The 20,129-nt window shown below is 44.8% G+C and overlaps 1 protein-coding gene across 1 annotated transcript in view; it reads left to right on the forward strand.

Moving 5' to 3' along the window:
- Positions 1 to 20,129, forward strand: part of Peli2 (pellino E3 ubiquitin protein ligase family member 2) — a 145,899-nt gene that overhangs the window by 38,528 nt on the left and 87,242 nt on the right. The window contains exon 2 of the mRNA XM_036199596.1: positions 11,376 to 11,505. Within this exon, the coding sequence (XP_036055489.1) occupies positions 11,376 to 11,505 (130 nt within the window). The remainder of the gene's footprint in view (positions 1 to 11,375; positions 11,506 to 20,129) is intronic.

Here is a 20,129-nt window from a genome sequence, read left to right on the forward strand (position 1 = left end):
GGCTGACAGGGAAGCCATGAATGACGCTGCTCTCTGAGACTCATTAAAACACTGAGGTTTGACACAAAGTCATGTTGTCTCTGAGACGTTTGCCGTGAATAATTGAGCAAGGCTAAAGTATAACAAACTGCAATAGCAATTAAAGCCTCTTTCTGCAGCAGACATGGCCAACGCATAAACTCACAGTTGGTCAAAGTGCAGAGTGACAGAGGAGTGCTCAGCCATAAAAGGACAACTGTCACCACAGCCCCTCCCCAGGGCTCAGAAGGAGGCAGAAGTGACCAAGCCCGAGGTCAGCAGCCCCAAGCAAGTCTCAGTGAGAAATCTGTTTGCGTAGTAGTATTGAGAGTTTTTGCATGCTCTGGCTTGTCTGTGTTTCTGTGAGCTTCTAAAAATTGTCTGTGCACACACCGGTTTAAACACACTGGCATGGTTTGTTTGGGAGTAGGAAGAGACATGCCATGACATTTTTAAACAAGAGGAAGATGGGAAATGAGTTATTTCAATTCTGGGGATGGGGATGGTGCAGAGGACATTCCAGAGCTCTCCTGTGTTTCTAGCTTAACACTCCCAAGCTTTGAGCCAGTGTCCAGATTTGTAGCATCGAGTTTTGGGCTTTGAAATACATCATATCTTAATGCAGGTTTTTATGGCATGGCCAGTGCTGGGTTAAGATACCGCCTCTCATCAGAGGGAGACTGAGCTGCCCATTTCTAGAGACTTCTTGCTGAAGTAGGTTTGTGTAGAAACAGATTTTAATGGGTCAATTCTTCGCCAAATAATAGGTGATTTTTGTCTTTATTCTTTTGTGACTGTGTTTGATTAGTAGAGACCAAAATTATGGAATGCATACATTAATTGGTTTAAGAGACCGTAGACATTTATCCATTCATTCATCCATTCATTCATTTATTTATTTATTTATTTATTTATTTATTTATTTTTGAGGCAGGGTTTCTCTGTAGCTTTAGAACCTGTCCTTGACTAGCTCTGTAGCCCAGGCTGGCCTCGAACTCACAGAGATCCACCTGCCTCTGCCTCCTGAGTGCTGGGATTAAAGGCGTGCGCCACCACCGCCCGGCTGAGACCATAGACTTTAATGGACATGATTTATTGTGAAAAAAAAAGGGCAGATATATCACCATTCTCTTATTGTGCACATTTTGAAATCCTATTTTTTAAAAACATTGATTTTTTTAAGGGAATACACTTGGAATTATCTCTAATTTTGCTTATCCTTCTGGATGAGTTTTCTTTATGTTTAAAAGTTTGAAAAGATATTTAATGTATGTTTGGCCCCGACTCTTTTGTTTTTCTCAGGTGGGTGGTTTTTTTTTTTTTTTTTTTTTTTTTTTAAGCTGAGGATTGAACCCAGGGCCTTGAGCTTGCTAGGCAAACTCTCTACCACTGAGCTAAATCCCTGGCCTCAACTCTCTAAGTACTAAGGAAGCTACTTAGTTAACCAGCCTTTGAAATGCAGAAGTCAGCTAATCATTGCCATGTGCTACTTTGTAACAAACTGCTTTCAACCACAGTCAGGTCTCCCCAGTCTGTGGGAGCATTGGGGAGGCTGTGAGGCTGTGGTGAGCTGGCATTGTTTCTTACTGCATCCGTGATACTGCTTTTTTCTTCAGTTAAACTTTTCATTTAATTCTTGGAGAATTTCATATAATGTTTTTGATCATATTCGCCCTCAGCTTCTCCCATTAACTCCTCTTTGCTCAGCCCCCAGCTCTCTTCCCCCACCCCTTCTTCTTTTTCCTCCGGTCTACTCCAGTTTGCACTGTCCATCTGCTTCTGAGTGTGGGACATCCGCTAGAGTGTGGTTGACCTACCAGGAACCACACCCTTAAAGGAAACAAACTCCATCCCACAGACTCACCCAGTAACTCTGGAGTCAGGGCTGGGACCATGCTCGTAAACTCCTTTGCACTGCTCAGGAGAATGTTGACTGGTTTTATTATTTGCAGCAAATGAGCTGCTGTGGGATCATGAGTGCAGTGGTCCTGTCCAGTCTGAAAGATGCTGTTTTGCTCCCGTCTTCTCTGACCTCTGGCTCCTACTGCCTTTCTGCCTCTGTCCAGATGGGCCTGAGCTTTGGGGGTGAGGGGGGCAATAGTCCTACTTGTAGCTGAGCCCTCACGAATTCTCTGCACTTTGACCAGTTGTGAGTTTGTGTGTTAGCCATTGTCTGCTGCAGAAAGAGGTTTCTCTGATGAGGCCTGTGATCTGCACTAAACTCCTGGGAGAGTGCTACAAATGTAGAGGGCAGTTTGATAACTATGTCCATATACAAAACTATAGCAGTCAGTTCAACCCTGGGCTTTAGAGTACCTGGACTTTTTTTTTTTTTTTTTCCAGTCAGAATTACAGCACCATGCATGTTTCCTCTTGTGGAGTGGGCCTTAATCCAATCAGAAAGTGGTTGGTTACCTCTGTAACGTGAATACCAGTGGGCATGTCTTGATGACAGTAGCAATTACTACAGTTCACAGAGTTCACGACTGAGTAAGACTGGTAATTACCGGCCCCACGAGAAGCCTACAGAGCACCTTCCAGTGCTGTCAGAGAGAGCCAGCAGGGAGGAAGCTTCCTAGTCAGTACTAACTTTCTCCATGACCTATGACCAATGTGTATGGTGTCTCCAGCAATCTGGTCTTGTGGGCAGCTGGGAACAATGGCAATCGCTTGTATTGTGTGGTGTCTCCAGGACAGGTTTGACCAACAACTTGAGGGAGGTATGTCATATCTGATACTGGCCTCTTTTTTTGGCAGCATATGGGGCTGAGCATAATGCATTGTGTAGGATAACTCCTGTTAAAATCTTACATGAACACACACACACACAAACACACACACACACACACGCACACGCACACTCACTCACACACTCACAATCAGGATGCTGAATGTGTTCTGTGGTTCTGAGAGGTCCCCAGAGTCTATTTCACCACCAAGCACGTCTAACCTTTGCTTGTCTCAACTCTGTTCATCCCATCCATTGACTAGAATGGGTCCTCCTATGGCTGAACCCATGCAGGGGAATGAGCTGGTGCAGAAACCATCTCCAGGGTGGCATAAAGAATTGGGACCACCTATGGTTTATATCCCTGACTACCTTAATTTTGGTAGTGAGAGGCCAAACCAAAATAAACAAATGTCAAAGTGATGAAAAAGGATTTAATCTGCCTTAAAAGTTTATTAGCAAAATTGGAAATATATTTGACATATGGAAGATATTAATTCAGAAACAAGCTTTAATGTTAAATCTTTATCTGATCTCAAACTGTAAGTACTAGATATGGCAGATCCATCCATCTCTTGCTTCATCTTCTTTCCTCGTGTGGCGTTTGTGTTCTTTTAGAAGTAAACAGATGACTTCAGGACAGTAATTAGTTTTCACCAGTAAACAGTCTCTGACATAGAGTGTGGACACTAAACTTTTTTTAGTTGGAGATGCTTCGGCTTGTTGGCACCACAAGCAGACTGAATGAAAGAGTGTTTGAGCAGAGAGAGAAAGGGCCCTTCTTGTTCCTGGCTCTTTGCCTACCCTCTTCCGGTGTGCTGAAAATGTTTGCGTAATATCAAACCTTAGCACAGCAAAAACAAAAATTACTTTGCATGACCCTATGACAGCATTGATGTGAAATGAGGAAGCCCTCAAAAGGCAAAGTGGTGAATGTCAGATCATAAATATTATTCTTTGTCATGAACAGCTGCCTTGTTGTTTAGGTTTTCTTTGTACACTTTTTTCTCTCTCTTCTTTTTTCCTGTAGCCTACTTAGAGGAAGATATAGAGGAAGTTTGGCTTTCAAGAATCAATGAGAATTGAATAAAATCAAGAAAGAGCAAAGTGCTTGCCCAGGGATCAGCATAGGTGTGTAGAGTGCTTGCCTGGGGATCAGCATAGGTGTGCAAAGTGCTTGCCTGCCGGGATCAGCATAGGTGTGCAGAGTGCTTGCCTGGGGATCAGCAAAGGTGTGCAGAGTGCTTGCCCGGGGATCAGCATAGGTGTGCAGAGTGCTTGCCTGGGGATCAGCATAGGTGTGCAGAGTGCCTGCCCAGGGATCAGCATAGGTGTGCAGAGTGCTTGCCCAGGGATCAGCATAGGTGTGCAGAGTGCTTGCCCAGGGATCAGCATAGGTGTGCAGAGTGCCTGCCCAGGGATCATCATAGGTGTGCAGAGTGCTTACCTGGGGATCAGCATAGGTGTGCAGAGTGCCTGCCCAGGGATCATCATAGGTGTGCAGAGTGCTTACCTGGGGATCAGCATAGGTGTGCAGAGTGCTTGCCCAGGGATCAGCTTAGGTGTGCAGAGTGCCTGCCCAGGGATCAGCATAGGTGTGCAGAGTGCTTGCCCAGGGATCAGCTTAGGTGTCAGAGTGCTTGCCCAGGGATCAGCTTAAGCGTGGTGCTCATGAGGCCCAGGGCAGGGGTCAGACCTCTGGAAGGACACTGGACGGAATCCACATTGTAGAAACCCCCCTGGAAGGGAATTGAAGCACTGGCAGTGTAGGGGCTTTGTGGGGGCATGTTGAGACTGAGGTAGAGCCAGGATCTGGCCTGTTCCCTTCACACAAGGCTTGTGACACAGAGCGATAAGTGCTTGCAGGTGTGCCCACCTCAGGAGGGCAGGTAAAAATCATCGAAGGTGTGTCTAGGACTGAGCTCCTGATAGTGAGGGAGGGCACTTTGTAAAGCTAGATCTTTGGAAGTATTTTTATCATGAGGAAGCTAGAGCACTAAACAATAAGCAAAGGGTGGCCTGTCTTGCCTTTCTTGCCATGAAAAGTTGGGTGTGATTTGTCAACTAGAGTGGCAGTATGTACCTAAGAAATGACCAACTCATGTGCCCTCTTAAATGCTGGCGTTAGAGTTGGATGGGGTGCCTCCTGTGTCTGGACTGAGGGGAAGTGTTTGCAATCACACTGGTGATTTGTAGCCGAGGAAGCTGAGAGGTGCTCACAGCTCTAGCTAAGAAAAGAGCTAAGTCACAGTTCCTGTCTCACGCCCCTTAGACTGCCATCAGCGTTCCCGCACTGATGAGGCTGTTCACAGTGCTTTCGCTCCGTGTAAAGCTGGCGGGTCGATAGGAAGGAAGGATATGCAAAGAGAAGGAAGTGCTCAGAAAACAGTCGCCTTCCAACTGCTGGAAGGAAGATGAAGACACTGGGCAGTGTGTGTGGTCACACGGGGCTGCTGTTGGAAACGTTCATTACTCCAGGACTGGGCTGGCATGTGTGAGATGTGCCAATACATTTATTTGCCTCAAAGACACCAGAGCAGTATCATAATGCAAAGTTGGAGGCCTAGAGCCACGTCACTGGTAGATAATGTGTTTAGCATATGTGTGGCCTTGGGTTCACGAAGCACTAAAGGGTAAAACTGGAAGAAAATGGGCACAGTCACTCTTTTGATTTCTTTTTTATTTTTCCTATTTATTTTCTTTCATTAGTACTTACCAGTATAGGTTTGTTACTACTCCGATGGCATCCTCCACCTGCCTAAGTCTATGAAGACTCAGGTTTCTTTGTGTGTCTTGGCCCCTCTGATCCATCCTTTAGTCTGACACATCCTATGTACTTGCCTGATACATTTTGAAAAAAAAAAATGGGTGTGTATGTGTCTCACATTGAATACTTTTTGAATAGCTTTTTGGAGCAGGGACTATTTCCAACAAGGACTTGAGACTTGAAAATCTTCTAATGCTGGGACACTTCTGAGCGAACCGATGTTTACAGAGCTGGGGAAAGTTATCTTCAGAAGGAATTGATGTTATGGTGATGCCATAATTATTGCTCTGGCTAAAATCCAATTCTGCTACTCATTTTGTAAGACTCCAGTGTGCAGCACTGCTTGTGCAGAGAAAGAAACAGTCTCTGGGCTGTACAGTTCATTAGGACGGGGGACGTCCAGACGTCAGTGCGCCAAGTTCAATAATAAAGGGGTTGAGACTAATTGTTTGTGGCCAGTGCCAGGCACTAGTGGTTCACATGCATCTTCTTGCAGTCGCAGCAATGCATTCCATGTGTGAGGCAGTGGGGGCTGCCACAACACAGGTGCCGCCGCATGGCAGAGGGTGCCTTGCCTGCCAGCCTCTCATTGTTAGGATCACATCCTGTTCATCTTCAGTTACAGTAGCTGCTTGTGATTTGTTGATGAACGTGACAGGTGTTACTCGGAAAGGCAAGCAGAGCCTTCAGTCTGTAATGGACACCCTGGCTGTCTCTGGAGCATGGCCATTGGGTGCCCACGATGCGCCAGTTGCTGGAGCCCGTACCTTCATTCCACGCTGATGGCGCTGGAAGAGCTCATTGCCTTTGTGATGTCTCCAAGGTGGGCACGCCTGGCACCCTTCTGTCAGCGTTGGGTTTTCCTAAGGATTTCTTTTATTTATCTGTTTTTTTGACAGGTGAAGTTTTAGGTGGCAAGTGTTCTTTCAAGATGGTGTCATGGCATTTTGTCCGGAAATACCTTGTCATTGCTGTCGCCTGGAAAGCACACTGTGTGGAGTTGGACAGGACTGGCCGTGGCTTTGGGTTCTGCCTGACCTTTCCTACCTGTTAAGTCTGTGTTTTTCCCACTTTGAGCTTTTTACTAGTTTAAGAGCAATGCCCCCATTTCAGAGTTTCTTGGCAGAAAATAAGAAATGATATTCATGGACGTTAGTATACGAACTCTATATTACAAATCAAGGGAATCCCTCTAATTCTTGGGCAGAATTTTTTTGCCCACAGGGTTTTATCTTTTGCAAATTCCAAATACATTTATTACAAAGACAAGCTTGGAAGAGTTTTTAATCACTCATCAACTAAATAAATGGATGTTTCAAAACATCCTCTTTTTTTTTTTTTTTTTTTTTTTTTTTAAATGTGAAACGTGATAAGCACCTTGTGGGCTCAAATTGGAACACCCCGTTCAGCAGCTGAAGTGGATGAGTCAGCAGCACCCGGACATTTTATTTCTATAGATTTCACTGTGGAAGGCTTGTTAGGCAGAGGACGTTCTGACCTTCTCTTGTGAGCAGTGCCTTTTTGCCTCTATAAGCAGAATTGTACCTTTCTGCCTGGGCCTACCATACCAAAGATGCTCTGCTAGCCTAACTGGCAGGGAAGCTTTCAGTGCCTACCGTGTGTCTCTGGTGCATTGTGCCAGGTGCCTCGATTTCCCAGAACCCACAGTTCTCTAGGGGATAGTGGGACCAGGTGGGGAGAGGGGCAGAGAGCTGGTGATGGTTGTTAGGTGGTTTTAAGCCTAGTTCTAGGCTTGAAATTGATTGGGCATCAACATAAAGGCTATGAAGCAGAGAGAGCATCACAAACCATTCTACTAGTGCCTTGGCAGCATCTGAGGCGGCCCAGGGTCCTCAGCATCCCAGGCAGAATCCACACAGCTTCTTCGCACCTGGCCTGGGGGGTGTCAGACTGTCGCCTTGTTGGCAAATGGGTCCTAAGTCAGGAAAGTCAAACTACATTTAGGGAAGGGGAAGTTAGACTCCATTTCTCAGTGGGGTGGTGAGGGGGGATTTGTGACCCACCAGACCATGTTCCTTGACAGGGGAGCCTCCAAGAGACCTTGAGGAGAAATGGAGGGATGTTGGGTGTTCATGGCTGAAGATCAAGTGCACTGTTCCATTTGAGACAGAAGTCAGATGGTCGTAGGCTGAAGGGGTCAGCGTTTGATGGGTCTGGGAAACTTGTGAGGAAGATGGGTGCAGAGTGCTTTCTTAGAATTCGGCTGCTCGGAAGGCAGGGGCTACAGTAGAGACTTGGGGAGGCCTAGGGTTGGAGGCATCGGCTCATTCTGTATTGCTTCTGAAACAGTGAGGTCACCAGTGGGCTGTGCTAGTCCAGATCTGGTTGTGCCTCTTTATTATCATGCCCCGTTGACCTGCTTAGACACTCGTGGAGTTCTGTCTTTGTGATAAACTTTCTCCTGGCCTTGGTCCTTTGCCCATGCCTAAGAAGGGAAGCGTGCTTTCTGTTCGTAAGCATGGCTGCAGCTTTCTTCGTTTCTCCACTCCGCACCTTTTCCTTGAACAACCATCTTGTTCGTGCTCTTGGGTTTTGCTCACTGCTGCTCCCCGCTTTGTGCTGCTCCCCGCTTTGGCCACCAGAGGGATGGCAGCTGCCCTCCCTGTGTCTTTGAATACCTGTAATTCCAGTGCTTAGTTTAAAGTGCCCTCACCCTGGCCAGGCCAGAGCCTCTGCGTTTTCCTTCCTCTGTCTCTACTGTTGAATGGTTCTGGATTTTCCTCCCCAACAAGCACAGCCTGTGGAGCTTTGCATAGGTGTGGACCTGGAGCCCACTCCCCATGCAGCATTTAGTTTCTGGGGTGTAAAACTTCCTAGTTTTGCTGTTTTTACTTCACCACAAGACAGTGCTAAACCTTCTTTATCTTGCCCTAGCCGGTTTCCATCAGTTTGCTTTGAATTGGCCTGTGGAATTTCCTGGGCTCCTATAACAAGTAAGCACCCACTCAGTGGCTTGAAACAACAGGTATATTGTCACAGTCCTGGAAGGCTTAAAGACTGAGATCAAGGTGTGGACAGGGTCCCATCCCTCTGATGACTCCAGGAGAGATCCTTCTTTGTTTCTTCCAGCTCTAGGTGGCTCTAAGCATTCCTTAGAGTGTGTTTGTATGACTCTGGGCTCCCCATCGGCCTTGACATGGCCTCTCTTCCTGGGTGCCTCTTAAAGATGCTTGTCATTAGAGTTAGATCCCACCAACAGTTCAAGATGACTTCATCTTGAGAGCCTTTGCCTTTTTCTGAAAGGACCACTCACAGGCTCCAGGATGTGCTCCTTATCTTTTGGGGGAGGGGGTGCCATCCATCTTCTGCCTGCCCCCTCTGGTGAAGATGTGCTCTCCACCAATCATTTCCCCCAATCATACTAGTGCATCCTGCACCTTGCTCCCTGCATGATTGCTTCCTGTGTCCTGACACAGTAACTGAGCAAACCCTACCAGACTCCCTGGTCTCCTTAGGATAAGAAACCAGCGTGCTTGTCCTGAGTGTCCCGCTCGCAATCCCATCCCTTTCCACGGCGTCCACTCCTCTGGAACTTAGAACTTGGAGCTCCCTTAGTCTTCTGTGCTTTGGGTGTGCTCCACGTTCAGTCTTCGGGCTCGGATCCCAGACCACTCCGGAGTGTCTTTCCCTGGTGCTCACCGCACGATTGTGCCGTTTGCTCCTCCAAGGCTCTGTGGAGGCCGGAAGCTGCCTCTCATCACCGCAGCTCCAGTACTGGGCACTGTGAATCCTGAGTGAGCGGCTGGGGAGCTCGGACTAATGAGAAACTCGTCTCATCTTTGTCATTGGCTTTTCCACCACTATTTTGTTTCCAATAGGATCTTTCACTTGTCATCATTGAGATACATTAAGGCGGCAATCTGTCCACACACTGGTTTATTTGTTTAACCTACACTATCTGTTCATCTGTGCACGGACACAGGCAATTTAAATGAAATTCTTTCGCATGTGTTGGCATTTCTGACACCTCCTCTTTGTGCTGGACATAGCTTTGAGGCTGTAAGAAAGAATCTTATGAATAAGGGTTAGAGTACATCTGAACCAACAAAAGCCTGTATGACTTCTGTTTCCCTCGCTTTTTGCTTCAGTCAGAATGTGGCATTCCCACAGCTCTGTGTTTATGCAGCTTAGGCCACCCACAGAAAACAGTTAGTTGTCCCTTGTCGCAATTTTATGCGTCCTAGGATGAGGAGGATGTTGACCAGATTGGACCAGATGTAAGGGGTAGAGGGACGGGGAGGACGTCAGTCATCCCATCTTCCCCAAACAGGGAGTGGTGTGCTGAGTTTCACCTGGGAGGTGGGGGAGGGGCAGACTTGGGAGAAGGGACTGCAGTTAGGATCAGAGAGCTCCACCAAGCCTGTGGCCCCTTCCCAGACTCGGTCCCCTCCCCCTGACTGGGAGTGTGGGGGTGAGGAAAGGCTGGAAGAGGAACCTTGACAGAACCTGTAGTCTGTCCGGTCCACAGCAGTACCAACTCTCCTCCAAGTTGGTTGCTGTCTTGGCTCTGATTGGTTCAGATGTTTCCTGAATATAGATAGACTACTGGTCCTGAGTTAAGTGGTGTCAGAATATCCCAAAGTGAGTTTATGATGGTGGTTTACTCATTTGTGCTTGATAGCAGTGATTGCAGATTTGTGGAAACTACATTTTTCTAATCTTGCCTCAGGAAAAAAGAGAGTTTAAAACTTTAAATAAATGGTTTCTTCAGTCTGGAGACAACTTTAGGTAGCTGGTTCCTTTTTGATGGAATGGAAACAGATTACAAACACAGTACACATAACTTCTGTGGTAATAGAAACCATTGTCTGATAGAGCTGTTGACTCAGCTCTTAAACATACACCCAGACCCCTTTGTTCCAATGTGTGCAGTTCCCAGGGGCCTCCCTGTCCACAGCACACCTCTCTTCTGTGCACAGAGGGGGAAATGGGCAAAACCAATGGGCTGCTGAATAAGGCGGCATAGGGACAGGCCACCAGACCTGTGGCCGGCCCTTCTTGATGTTCTCAGAGGACCTGTGAGCAGCTGTGTTTATCTGAGTAAATTTATATGACTCCCTTTTACTCCTCCCAGGGAGGTTCTCCGTGTTGCTAGCCAAGAGTCTTAGTCAAATCCACATGGCCACATGGGATGCTGGTTACAACATTCGGAGATCAGTAAATCTGGTTAGCACATGCAGTTGAAACCAATCTGTCAGTTGTAATCCTGAATGTCTTTAAACTCTGTCATTAGCTAAATGTAAGAAATCTACCTCAGGACTTGTTTACTTGCCAAGTTTTCTGAGAGTGGGCTAAAACTCATGTATAATTTGTACAAGCTGTTTTTTTCTGTTAACCCAGCAGTATAGGTTTCAAACAAATGAGAATGCATATAGGATTCAAAACTTCCAAGAAAGTAAGCAATTAAATTCGGTCTTTTTGCGAATGAAGATCTTAAAGCATTAACATGATTTGAGAGTGAGAGATGTTTCAGTTAGCACACTCTTTCCTAACTAGTTCACTTAAAATAGTTCTCAAGTGTTTTCCCGAGGTCTGTTAGAATGGTACTAGCTGAATCGAGCCAACACTCAGATGGCCTCTGCAAATACTCATTTGTCTCTTCCGAAAAAGATGTGAACAGTCTGTCTTTATAGAATAGGAACCCTATAATGACTTGTGCATCACTTTTAAATGAAGTCTCTGGAAGTGATTTGGATTTGATTGCAGTTGAAGCGTACTTGCTGCGCTCTCCCTCGGTGGGGGGCTCAGTGAGCAGCTTTCTGGCGGCTCCTGTCCTCTCTGCTAACACTGGACACTCCAAGAGCTGACAGACAACTGAGTGCGTGTGTGTCTCTGTTTTAGGTACAATGGTGCTTTGCCCAGTGGTGACAGAGGCAGGAGGAAAAGCAGATTTGCCCTCTATAAGCGGACCAAGGCCAACGGCGTCAGACCCAGCACAATCCACGTAGTCTCCACACCCCAGGCATCCAAGGTAGGTGGCTGTGGCCCATGGGCGTATGCATATTCCTTGTCGAAGGCTGTTTCCTCTGTCCTGTTTTCAGGAGGACAGAGCTGCTCGGCCATGCGAGGCTGGAGACTGTTTGTGAAGAGCTGTGCTATGACTGTGAGACATTTAGCAGTGCCCTTGACCTTGACCCAAGAGGTGCCACAGCATCCCTCCTCCTGCCCCTCACTGTTCAGGAATACTCAAGCATATCTGGAGACATTTCAGGCGACCTCTGAAGTTGATGCACTGTTTTAGGAAACAAGGCTGCTAGTGTTCATCAGATTATAGTTGTGTTTGAAAGCTACGTGATGCTTTTTATCTTAAGGAATTTTTGTATTAAATCTGTGTATAAGCTCCACAAAGATCTGTTTCTTCCTTCTGTCATTGAGTGCAATGTGTTTTCACACTGTTGATATGTTACTTGGAATTGAATTTGCATGACTGATATACACAGGTCTAAGTGATACGTCCGGGATGTTCGCTGTGCTTCTTTCTTCCCCATGAGTCTGTGGTGGTTTGAATAAGGATGACCCTGTTAGGCTTGTCTATTTAAATGCTTGGTCCAATGTTGGGGAACTACTTGGGAAAGATTAGGAGGGATGGCTTTACTGGGGGAAGGTATGTCACTGGGCGATGGGCTTTGAGGCCCAGTCTTTATCTGTCTATGCTTGCTGCCTGTGGATCAGGATATAAAGCACTCAGCTACTGATCCACTGCCATGCCTGTCTGCTTCCTGCCGTGATGGTCATGGACTAACCCTCTAAAACTGTCAGCAAGCCCCCAGTTACATTTTTATAAGAGTTGCCTTGGTCATATTTCTTCACAACAATAAAACAGTAAGGCAAAGTTTGAAGTAAATAAAATGTTAAAATTAAAAAAAAAGGATTAAAGCATGTGTTCTCTGATATAAGCAAGAGAAAAATCTGCACTTCCAATCTGGTTGTCAATATAAGTTATTACTATGATAGATTTTTACATATTACACTTATAACAAGATTTCATTCAATAAAATCAATTCTTTGCTATATAGTTGCCTTCTTGATAAAATATTAATGTATATGTTTTTATGGGATTACTGGGTGTGTTTGTGATTATGGCTTTGAACAACCTGGACCAATCAAGTATTGATTATGTTTTTACTGGACACCAGTCTTCAGAGAACATGATGCTTCTTTGGAATCAAGTGTAGCATATACTTGGCATTAACTGTGATCAGCCTGTGAACCCTTTGGTATTAGGAAGCCCTGGAGCAGTGCCATTGAGAGAATCTGATAGAGTAGACCAGCTCAGATGGTCTGCTAATAATGATGTGAGTGAAAAGGGAAACACCAAGTAACAGAGATAGGAATGATTACTGGTGAGTGGCAATGTTTGGGCTACAGAAAGAAACTGAATGTTGGAAGAGGAAATGACATTTTATAAGTAAATCTAGCTTTATCAAGAGCAGAAGAAAGGAAGAGAGAGAGTACCAACAAGTCCTTGGGAGGTCAAGGACACTAGAAACATTTTATAGTCTGTGTTAGTTACTTTCTTCTCCTACAAGTCCACTTACTCTGGCTCACTTTCAGGAGATGCCAGTTTATGGTGGCCATGATGGCAAGTGGCCAGGTGACTCAGTCCCTGGTGGCTAGATTTTACAGTGCACCCTTTTCACCTTATGGTGAATCAGGAAGCAAGAGAGGAGACTGGAAACCAGGCTGAGATCAGTATCCTACAATGACTGCCTCCAGCAGCCGAAGCATCTACGCCTCCCTCCCAAGGCTCTGTGGCCTCCCTAAACAGCGCCATCTACTGGGGATGACACACATGAGCCAGTGCAGGACACATCCAAGGACAGATGCATGAGAGCACATGACCATTGCAAGAACTATTCCTGTAGTATAAACACGGCCCTTTTAATTCTGTGTGGCCATTGACACTTACCTTCCTTTTCTCCTTTTGGCTCTGTACTGTTCACGATTTCTTTTCTAAATCAGGAATTTCATGTTAATAGGGTGGCCGACAAAAGCGACAGGAAGCTGCGGCTGTAGCTTGGTAATAGAGTACTTGCCTAGCATGTACAGAGTCCTGAGTCTGCTCCCTAGCATCTCTCTCTGCCTCTCTGTCTGTGTCTCTGTCTCCCCCCTTTTCTCGCTTTGATGGCCCAGGCTCATTCTGTGATGAAATGTAAGAATTGTAGCTGTGGGGTGTATGAGGCTCAGCAGCTCCTTTATCCTTTCTCCACCGTTCTTCCTGCCAATTTCAGCTTTTATTGTTTTATCTATGTGCTTAGATTTTGCTTCAAGATATTTAAGTCATATTTCTCTTAGTAGTCGTCCAAGTCTGTGTTTAAACATATTACCCACAGTGCTAAGAATTGGGCACATCGGGTCTTGACTCTCTGTGTAATCTGTAAAAAAAAATTCAAATTGACAATAAGCAGGAGCCATAATGTATTTTGGTTGTGAGCAAATTCTGACTAAAAATAAGTAAATAGGAAGGGCAGAAGTATACAAGTCAGGGTAGAGAGGGGGAGGCACCAGACTCAGGAAAAAGCTGAGCAACCCAGTGTTGTGAGAGGAGAACGTGTGTCCTAAGGGAAGTTACTCACGTGGCCGCTCCTTCACTGTGTGGTTGTCTCCACTAAAGGTTTGTGTTTTCAGAAGAGAGTCTGATAGCTGAGCTATCATGGCCAAGGAAGATGGAGAAACCAGGGACCCGTGTGTGTGTGTGTGTGTGTGTGTGTGTGTGTGTGTGTGTGTGTGTGTGTATTGGGGGTAGCTAACCAGTGGTATATGTGGCCTTACTCTTTTGTACCACAGCTTCAAAAGGCCTCGTATCAAGTAGATATAGACTATTGTTGTATTGTGAAGAGGGACTGGATCTGTTTGCTATTTGCCATCATCTAGGGATCTGGACCTCGGTCACAAGCGCTGCCTTCCTGGGGCCTCTCAGATGTACACCCATGTCTGTGTGGCCATGTCATCTTGGTGCTTCTGATTTCCATTCAGCCATGAATAGAGTTTCTTCATACTTACATATTTAACTGAGTCTATAAACCAGTAGGCTTTGGGGGACAGGCAGTACTGGGGAGCTGAACTCCCAACTCCTATTATTAGTTCCATCTCTGATAGGCCATGGCATTAGACTTGACTACATTCTGCTGCTGTTCCTGTCTTCTCTGCTGGCATTACTGGGTTACCTTGTCCCTGGTCCCTGCTGCCCACTCTGACCTATGGTTTACTCCTTCATGCATCTCAGTGACCTGGTGTCTGGCCCAGTCTCTCTCCCAACACCTTTGTCCTTGTTTCTCCTCTTTGCCTCTCTGGGGGAAGAACAAAGACATCCCATTGCCAATGGTAAACTGTGGGAGGCAGGCCTCTTAGTCACCCATGAGTGCCAGCATCTGTGCCGAGGCAGATTCTGATGGCAAGCCTGTGCTATTGCTGTGGAATCTATTTGCCTAAGCTTCATTTGTGTACATGTTTGCTCTTCGAATAATACAGGTTTTCTCCGATTATATAATGTGCTTATAAAGTATCAATATCGCAAGTCCTGCTTCATTTCTGACAGATCTGTTACATAGGCATAAAGCCTTATAATTTATTCACCCATTCATTTATTCAGCAAATATTTATCCAGCACCTTCCACGCCCAGGCACCATGCCAGGTATTGGATAGACTGCCTTGAACAAACACACCAGCATGGAGCTAATCGGGCAATGTAGGCAAACAATGGAGACTTACTTGAATACATGTGCAACTGTGCGTTGTGAGAAGTGCTGTGAGGAAAAGGCACACATGTGGACCAGGGAGGCGGGGAAGGGTCTCTGAAGAGGGGCCTATAAGCTGCAGGCTGACTAGGAAATGTTGGGGGCGGAGCTGACCACTGGAGCGAAGAGATCAGGGCTTCACTGGAGGTTCTGACCTTTTCGGAAAGGGAAACTTTGGGGAGTGTTAAGCAGAGAGAATGGCATGATAGAACTGAGCCTTTCTTTTTTAGGATATGGAGAGACTAGTTACTGTTATTCCACTAGTTAGGAGCGTGGTGGCCATGATGGTGCCAGATCTGATAAGGAGTATTTTTATTAGCCATGTGCTAAATTTAGCAGCACTGCTCTGGAAAACTCCACCATAGTTTTTCTCTTCTTAGATTATGTTTTACAGAAATCTCCTTTAGGGGATATTTTCACTTTCCAAAAGTAATTGGCAGTCACATTTTTCCTGGTGTATTTCACAGTGGAAAATGTTAGTAGTGTTTGAATGATGGTTCAGAAAAAGGATGAAGGCTCATGAATATACTGCGTGTCCAGGGCTGCTCAGTCTGTGTCTTCACCCTCTTTATGTTGCTGTGAGGAAGTACCCAAGGCTGGGTACTTGATGAAGAGAGTGTTTGTCTCAACTGTGCTGATGGCTTAGAGGGTCTGGCTGTCACAGCATGGGGGAAATGTAGGTGAACAGGCCAACTGCTATCAGGGCATGTACCGTTGAGGAAATGGGTCAGCTAGGCCATGAGATATTCCTCTGAACACTGGTTCTTCGGGGAGCTTGGCCAGTCTCTTGAGACCTTGCCTACTTTGTAAGGTAGTCACTCATCCCTTCTGAGGGTGGTACCCGCGTGGCCTACCTCTTATAAATGCGCCACCATTCACCATGTCTAGCACATGAGCCTTTGGGGACAGACCTCATCCAGACCACAGCAGTGTGTTTGAGTTGGTAGAGCTCTAGTGGTGGATTCAGTATTCAGAGTCTTCTGTATCACTCTTATGAATGTTACAGTACGTGTGGGAAGTGGTAAAACTAATGTAATTGTCAGTGTTACATCTTAGCTTGGGTTATTTTTTAGGATCTAGTGAGGGCCACTCTTGAAGCATGTGTCTGAAAAGCTTAGCTGGACTCTTCCGTGCCTCAGGAGAAGCACCGGTTTATCAGTGTCTGAAGACCTGTTCATTAGTGCTGCTTTTAAATAGTTTGGTTGTATATAGTATTGATTTGGATTTCCTTTATAGTCATTGTATTATAAGTCTTCAGTTAGTAGTATATTGTGTGTGTGTGTGTGTGTGTGTGTGAGAGAGAGAGAGAGAGAGAGAGAGAGAGACAGAGACAGAGACAGAGATAGAGAGACAGAGACAGAGACAGAGACAGAGACAGAGACAGAAAGAGAAAATCTGCTGTGTAGTCCAGGGTAACCCCAGTCTCACTGTTCCCCTGCCTCGTCCCCCTGATACAAGTATGAGTTACCACACTCAACTCTGTTTGATATTTTTAATTTCAAGAATTAATGAATGAAATTATTACAAATGATTTAATTAATTTAATGAAGTATTTTATCATGATTCAGGCAACAGTGTTTTGATAAGGCTTTTCCATGTAGGTACTATGAGTATGGCTATTCTAAATCTGTGGAAAGGAAAAAATGAAATAATAAACTGCAGAGCTGAATACCTCTTGATTCTCTACAGGATACAAACTGAAAACAATCATTTCTAGAATAAGCAACCACTTATTTCAGTAAAAATATTGTAGTAGGTACAAGTCAGCTTCTAAAACATTGAAGTAACAACTTGGAAAAGTTTTTTTTTTTTTTTTTTTTTTTAAATTAGTGAGTGTTGATATAGCGAAGACAAGGTACCTGTAAGGTACCAGCATGCCATGTGGTTCAAATGATTTCCTGACAAAATATCAAGACTTCCAAAATAGTTCTTGTAGGAGTGGATCATGTCAGTTTAAATGTATGGTCCTCTGTAAACCTGGCTGGTCTCAAACTCACAGAGATCCGCCCGCCTCTGCCTGCCATGTGGTGGTGGTGGTGATGGTGGCGGCGGCGGCGGCGGCGGCGACACACCTTTAATCCCAGCACTCCGGAGGCAGAGCCAGCCAGATCTCTGTGAGTTTGAGGCCAGCCTGGTCTACTGAACGAGATCCAGGACAGGCACCAAAACTACACAGAGAAACCCTGTCTCGAAAAACAAACAACAACAACAAAAAAAGTATGGTCCTGATCCTCACAAAACATATCTACTGAGATGAAAAAACGCCTTTTGGAAAACTTTAAAAATCAAAGCAATAAAATTGGAGTCATTGATGAAGCTCCAACTATTTCACGTAGAGGTATAATAATTTACTTAAAAAGCAATATTGAAGACTTTGAAGATGGAGTGATAGCTTTTGTTGATTTCATGAAGCCGGAGGGAGCAACATCTGAAATATATTCTATTTTATTGTGGGTCTCAAGAAGAGTTGAAGAAAAAGGGCTTCCATGAGCTACGTTTACAGGCGGACCTTGTGCATTTTGTACAGATGATGCATGTGTGGTGCTGGGGAGAAGAGTCTCTCATCCAGACGCCTGGCTCACTGGTGTTGTGCCTGAGTGGTTTGGAAGATAAACAAGGAAACCTTGTAACATTTTATGTTGAAAAAATTGGTTACTTCACATCCAATAAATACTAGAATTAATCAGCACTCTTAAGAATCTGGAGTTGCAATAATGAGGCACTTGAGCCTTGGTAAGCAGCATGTTGTGACTTACATAAATTTAGCTTGGATGTCCAGTAATGGCGTGAAGATTCACTGGTGCAAGACTGTGAGGTAACAGTTGGCCAGTTGGAGTTTTGGGGGGTTTGACCTTAGTGGATGATATTCTAACTGATGTTATGTGACGGTTTTTTGTTTGTTTTTGTTGTTGTTTGTTTGTTTTTAGGAATAAAAACATTGTATGGCTAACATGGACAAATTGAGTTGACAAATAGTCAAATTGAGTTGACAAATGTCAGAACACACAAAACCAAACAGAGGAGACTATGGTAGTGAGTCAGAATATAGTAGAGAACCAAATTTGAAAAGAAATAAAGTAAGCATTCCCGGGGAAAATATTAAGTTAACAACAGATGATATGAGCATGGACTTTCTTGAATATGAATAATGCAGTGAATTTTAATAGCGTCTTTTTAATGCATTGGTTCCAAGGATTTGACCAGTTGTTTTTCAAACACCGGAGAGTGAAAGTAAAAGTCCCATCTAATGAGTAATTTTCATGCTTAGGTGGTGGTGGAAATAGTGGGTGTGTAAACCTCCGTGCGGTTGAGTCAAGAGCAGGTATTGAATGTGCGTTAGTTGGGCGGAAGGGACCAGGAGCTGCTTCTCCAGCACTGCCGGGGTCCTTGTGTGGAGGGACTTGTTCACCTGCTTCCTTCAGCCAAATGGAGCCGTGGACGAGTTTGGCTTCTTCAGTCAAATCCTAGCTCAGACGTTGAGTCACATGTACAAATACTTCAAAGAGAGGATCACACTAACAATTTCTAACTAACAGATGGCTTGGAAATAAGTGGGATGACTTGATGAATGATTGATGTAGCCTGCAACACTTGAGTCTAGTTTCCTATGTGAATACTAGGAAATAGATGGGAATGTTTTTTAAATATTTAAAAGCAGCTTCACTTAGGATTTTAGGATTTGAAGCAGCATAATTCCTTATCAGCACTCTTCTGTGAGTCTTTCAAGTAGGTTTCAGTATATCGTATAATATATCTTAAATTCAAATTAGAAGTCAGATTCACGATTCTTACATTGAATACTTCCAAAACGGAGATGGATTGATACAGAGTATTGGGATTTTCCCAGTTTCAGCAATTAAAATGTTTGGCACTAATATTTGTGTTCTCTAGCACTCAGTTCACGACAGTGTGTGTGACTCTACTTTGCTGGGTCGTGTGAATCGAAGAGCTCGCACTTTGAAGCAGAGTGTCTCTTGCGTTTTCACTGATCGGTGGAGTAGTTGCCCTATCCACATGCCAGGGGCCTGTGCCCGAATCTCTGGGACTTGTGAATATGTTGCCTTCATGGCAAAGGAACTCCGCAGACAGAATTAAAGTAAGAACTTTAAGAGGGATTATCATGGATTATCCAGATGGGCCCAGTATAATCACAAGGGCCCTTAACAGCAGAAGGGAGAATTTCTAATGAATGACTTAGAGGAGATGAGGGCAGAGGAGCAGAAGGGACTGAGATAGAGGAAGAGGACCCTAAATCAAAGAGTGACTGCATCCTCTAGAAGTGAGGGCCAGACCTGGCGACCAGCAAGGCAGTATACCATCAATCTTATCATCGTGGGGTCTCTAGGTAGCCTGAATGTCTTGGAAACAGTCTTCCCTGGAACTTGCTCACTGCTTGATCTCGGCTGCTGTGACTCTGGCAGAGAATCCAGGGTGCCTGCTGAGTCCCAGTGAACAGATCTAAGATACTGTATTGTGGTTTTAGCTGCAGAGGTCTTTGGTGACCTGTTAGAGTAGCAAGAGAAAACCTATCCACATTGTTCTGTGGGAAATTAAGTATAAAATGCCTAGATTTGTGATTAGTTTTTAGTCTTGTGTTAGAGGAAACAAAGATACTGAGGTTTCAGAACTGAAGGTGAAGAATAATTTTGGACCTAGAGTACTAAAACAGGAAATCTTGATTCAAGCACTTGGCATCTTTAATTATCAGTGTAATTATCTATATTACGTTTATATAATTAAAATTTTGGCTCAATGCATGTATTAGTTGGAAAAAATTAATTTGTGTTGTCCTTAAAGCAAAATTTTATTTATTTAACATAGCAGTATTGGAGAATTTTTTTATCTATAATTTTGATT

This window comes from Onychomys torridus, chromosome 9, assembly GCF_903995425.1.
Source record: "Onychomys torridus chromosome 9, mOncTor1.1, whole genome shotgun sequence".
Taxonomy (NCBI): domain Eukaryota; kingdom Metazoa; phylum Chordata; class Mammalia; order Rodentia; family Cricetidae; genus Onychomys; species Onychomys torridus.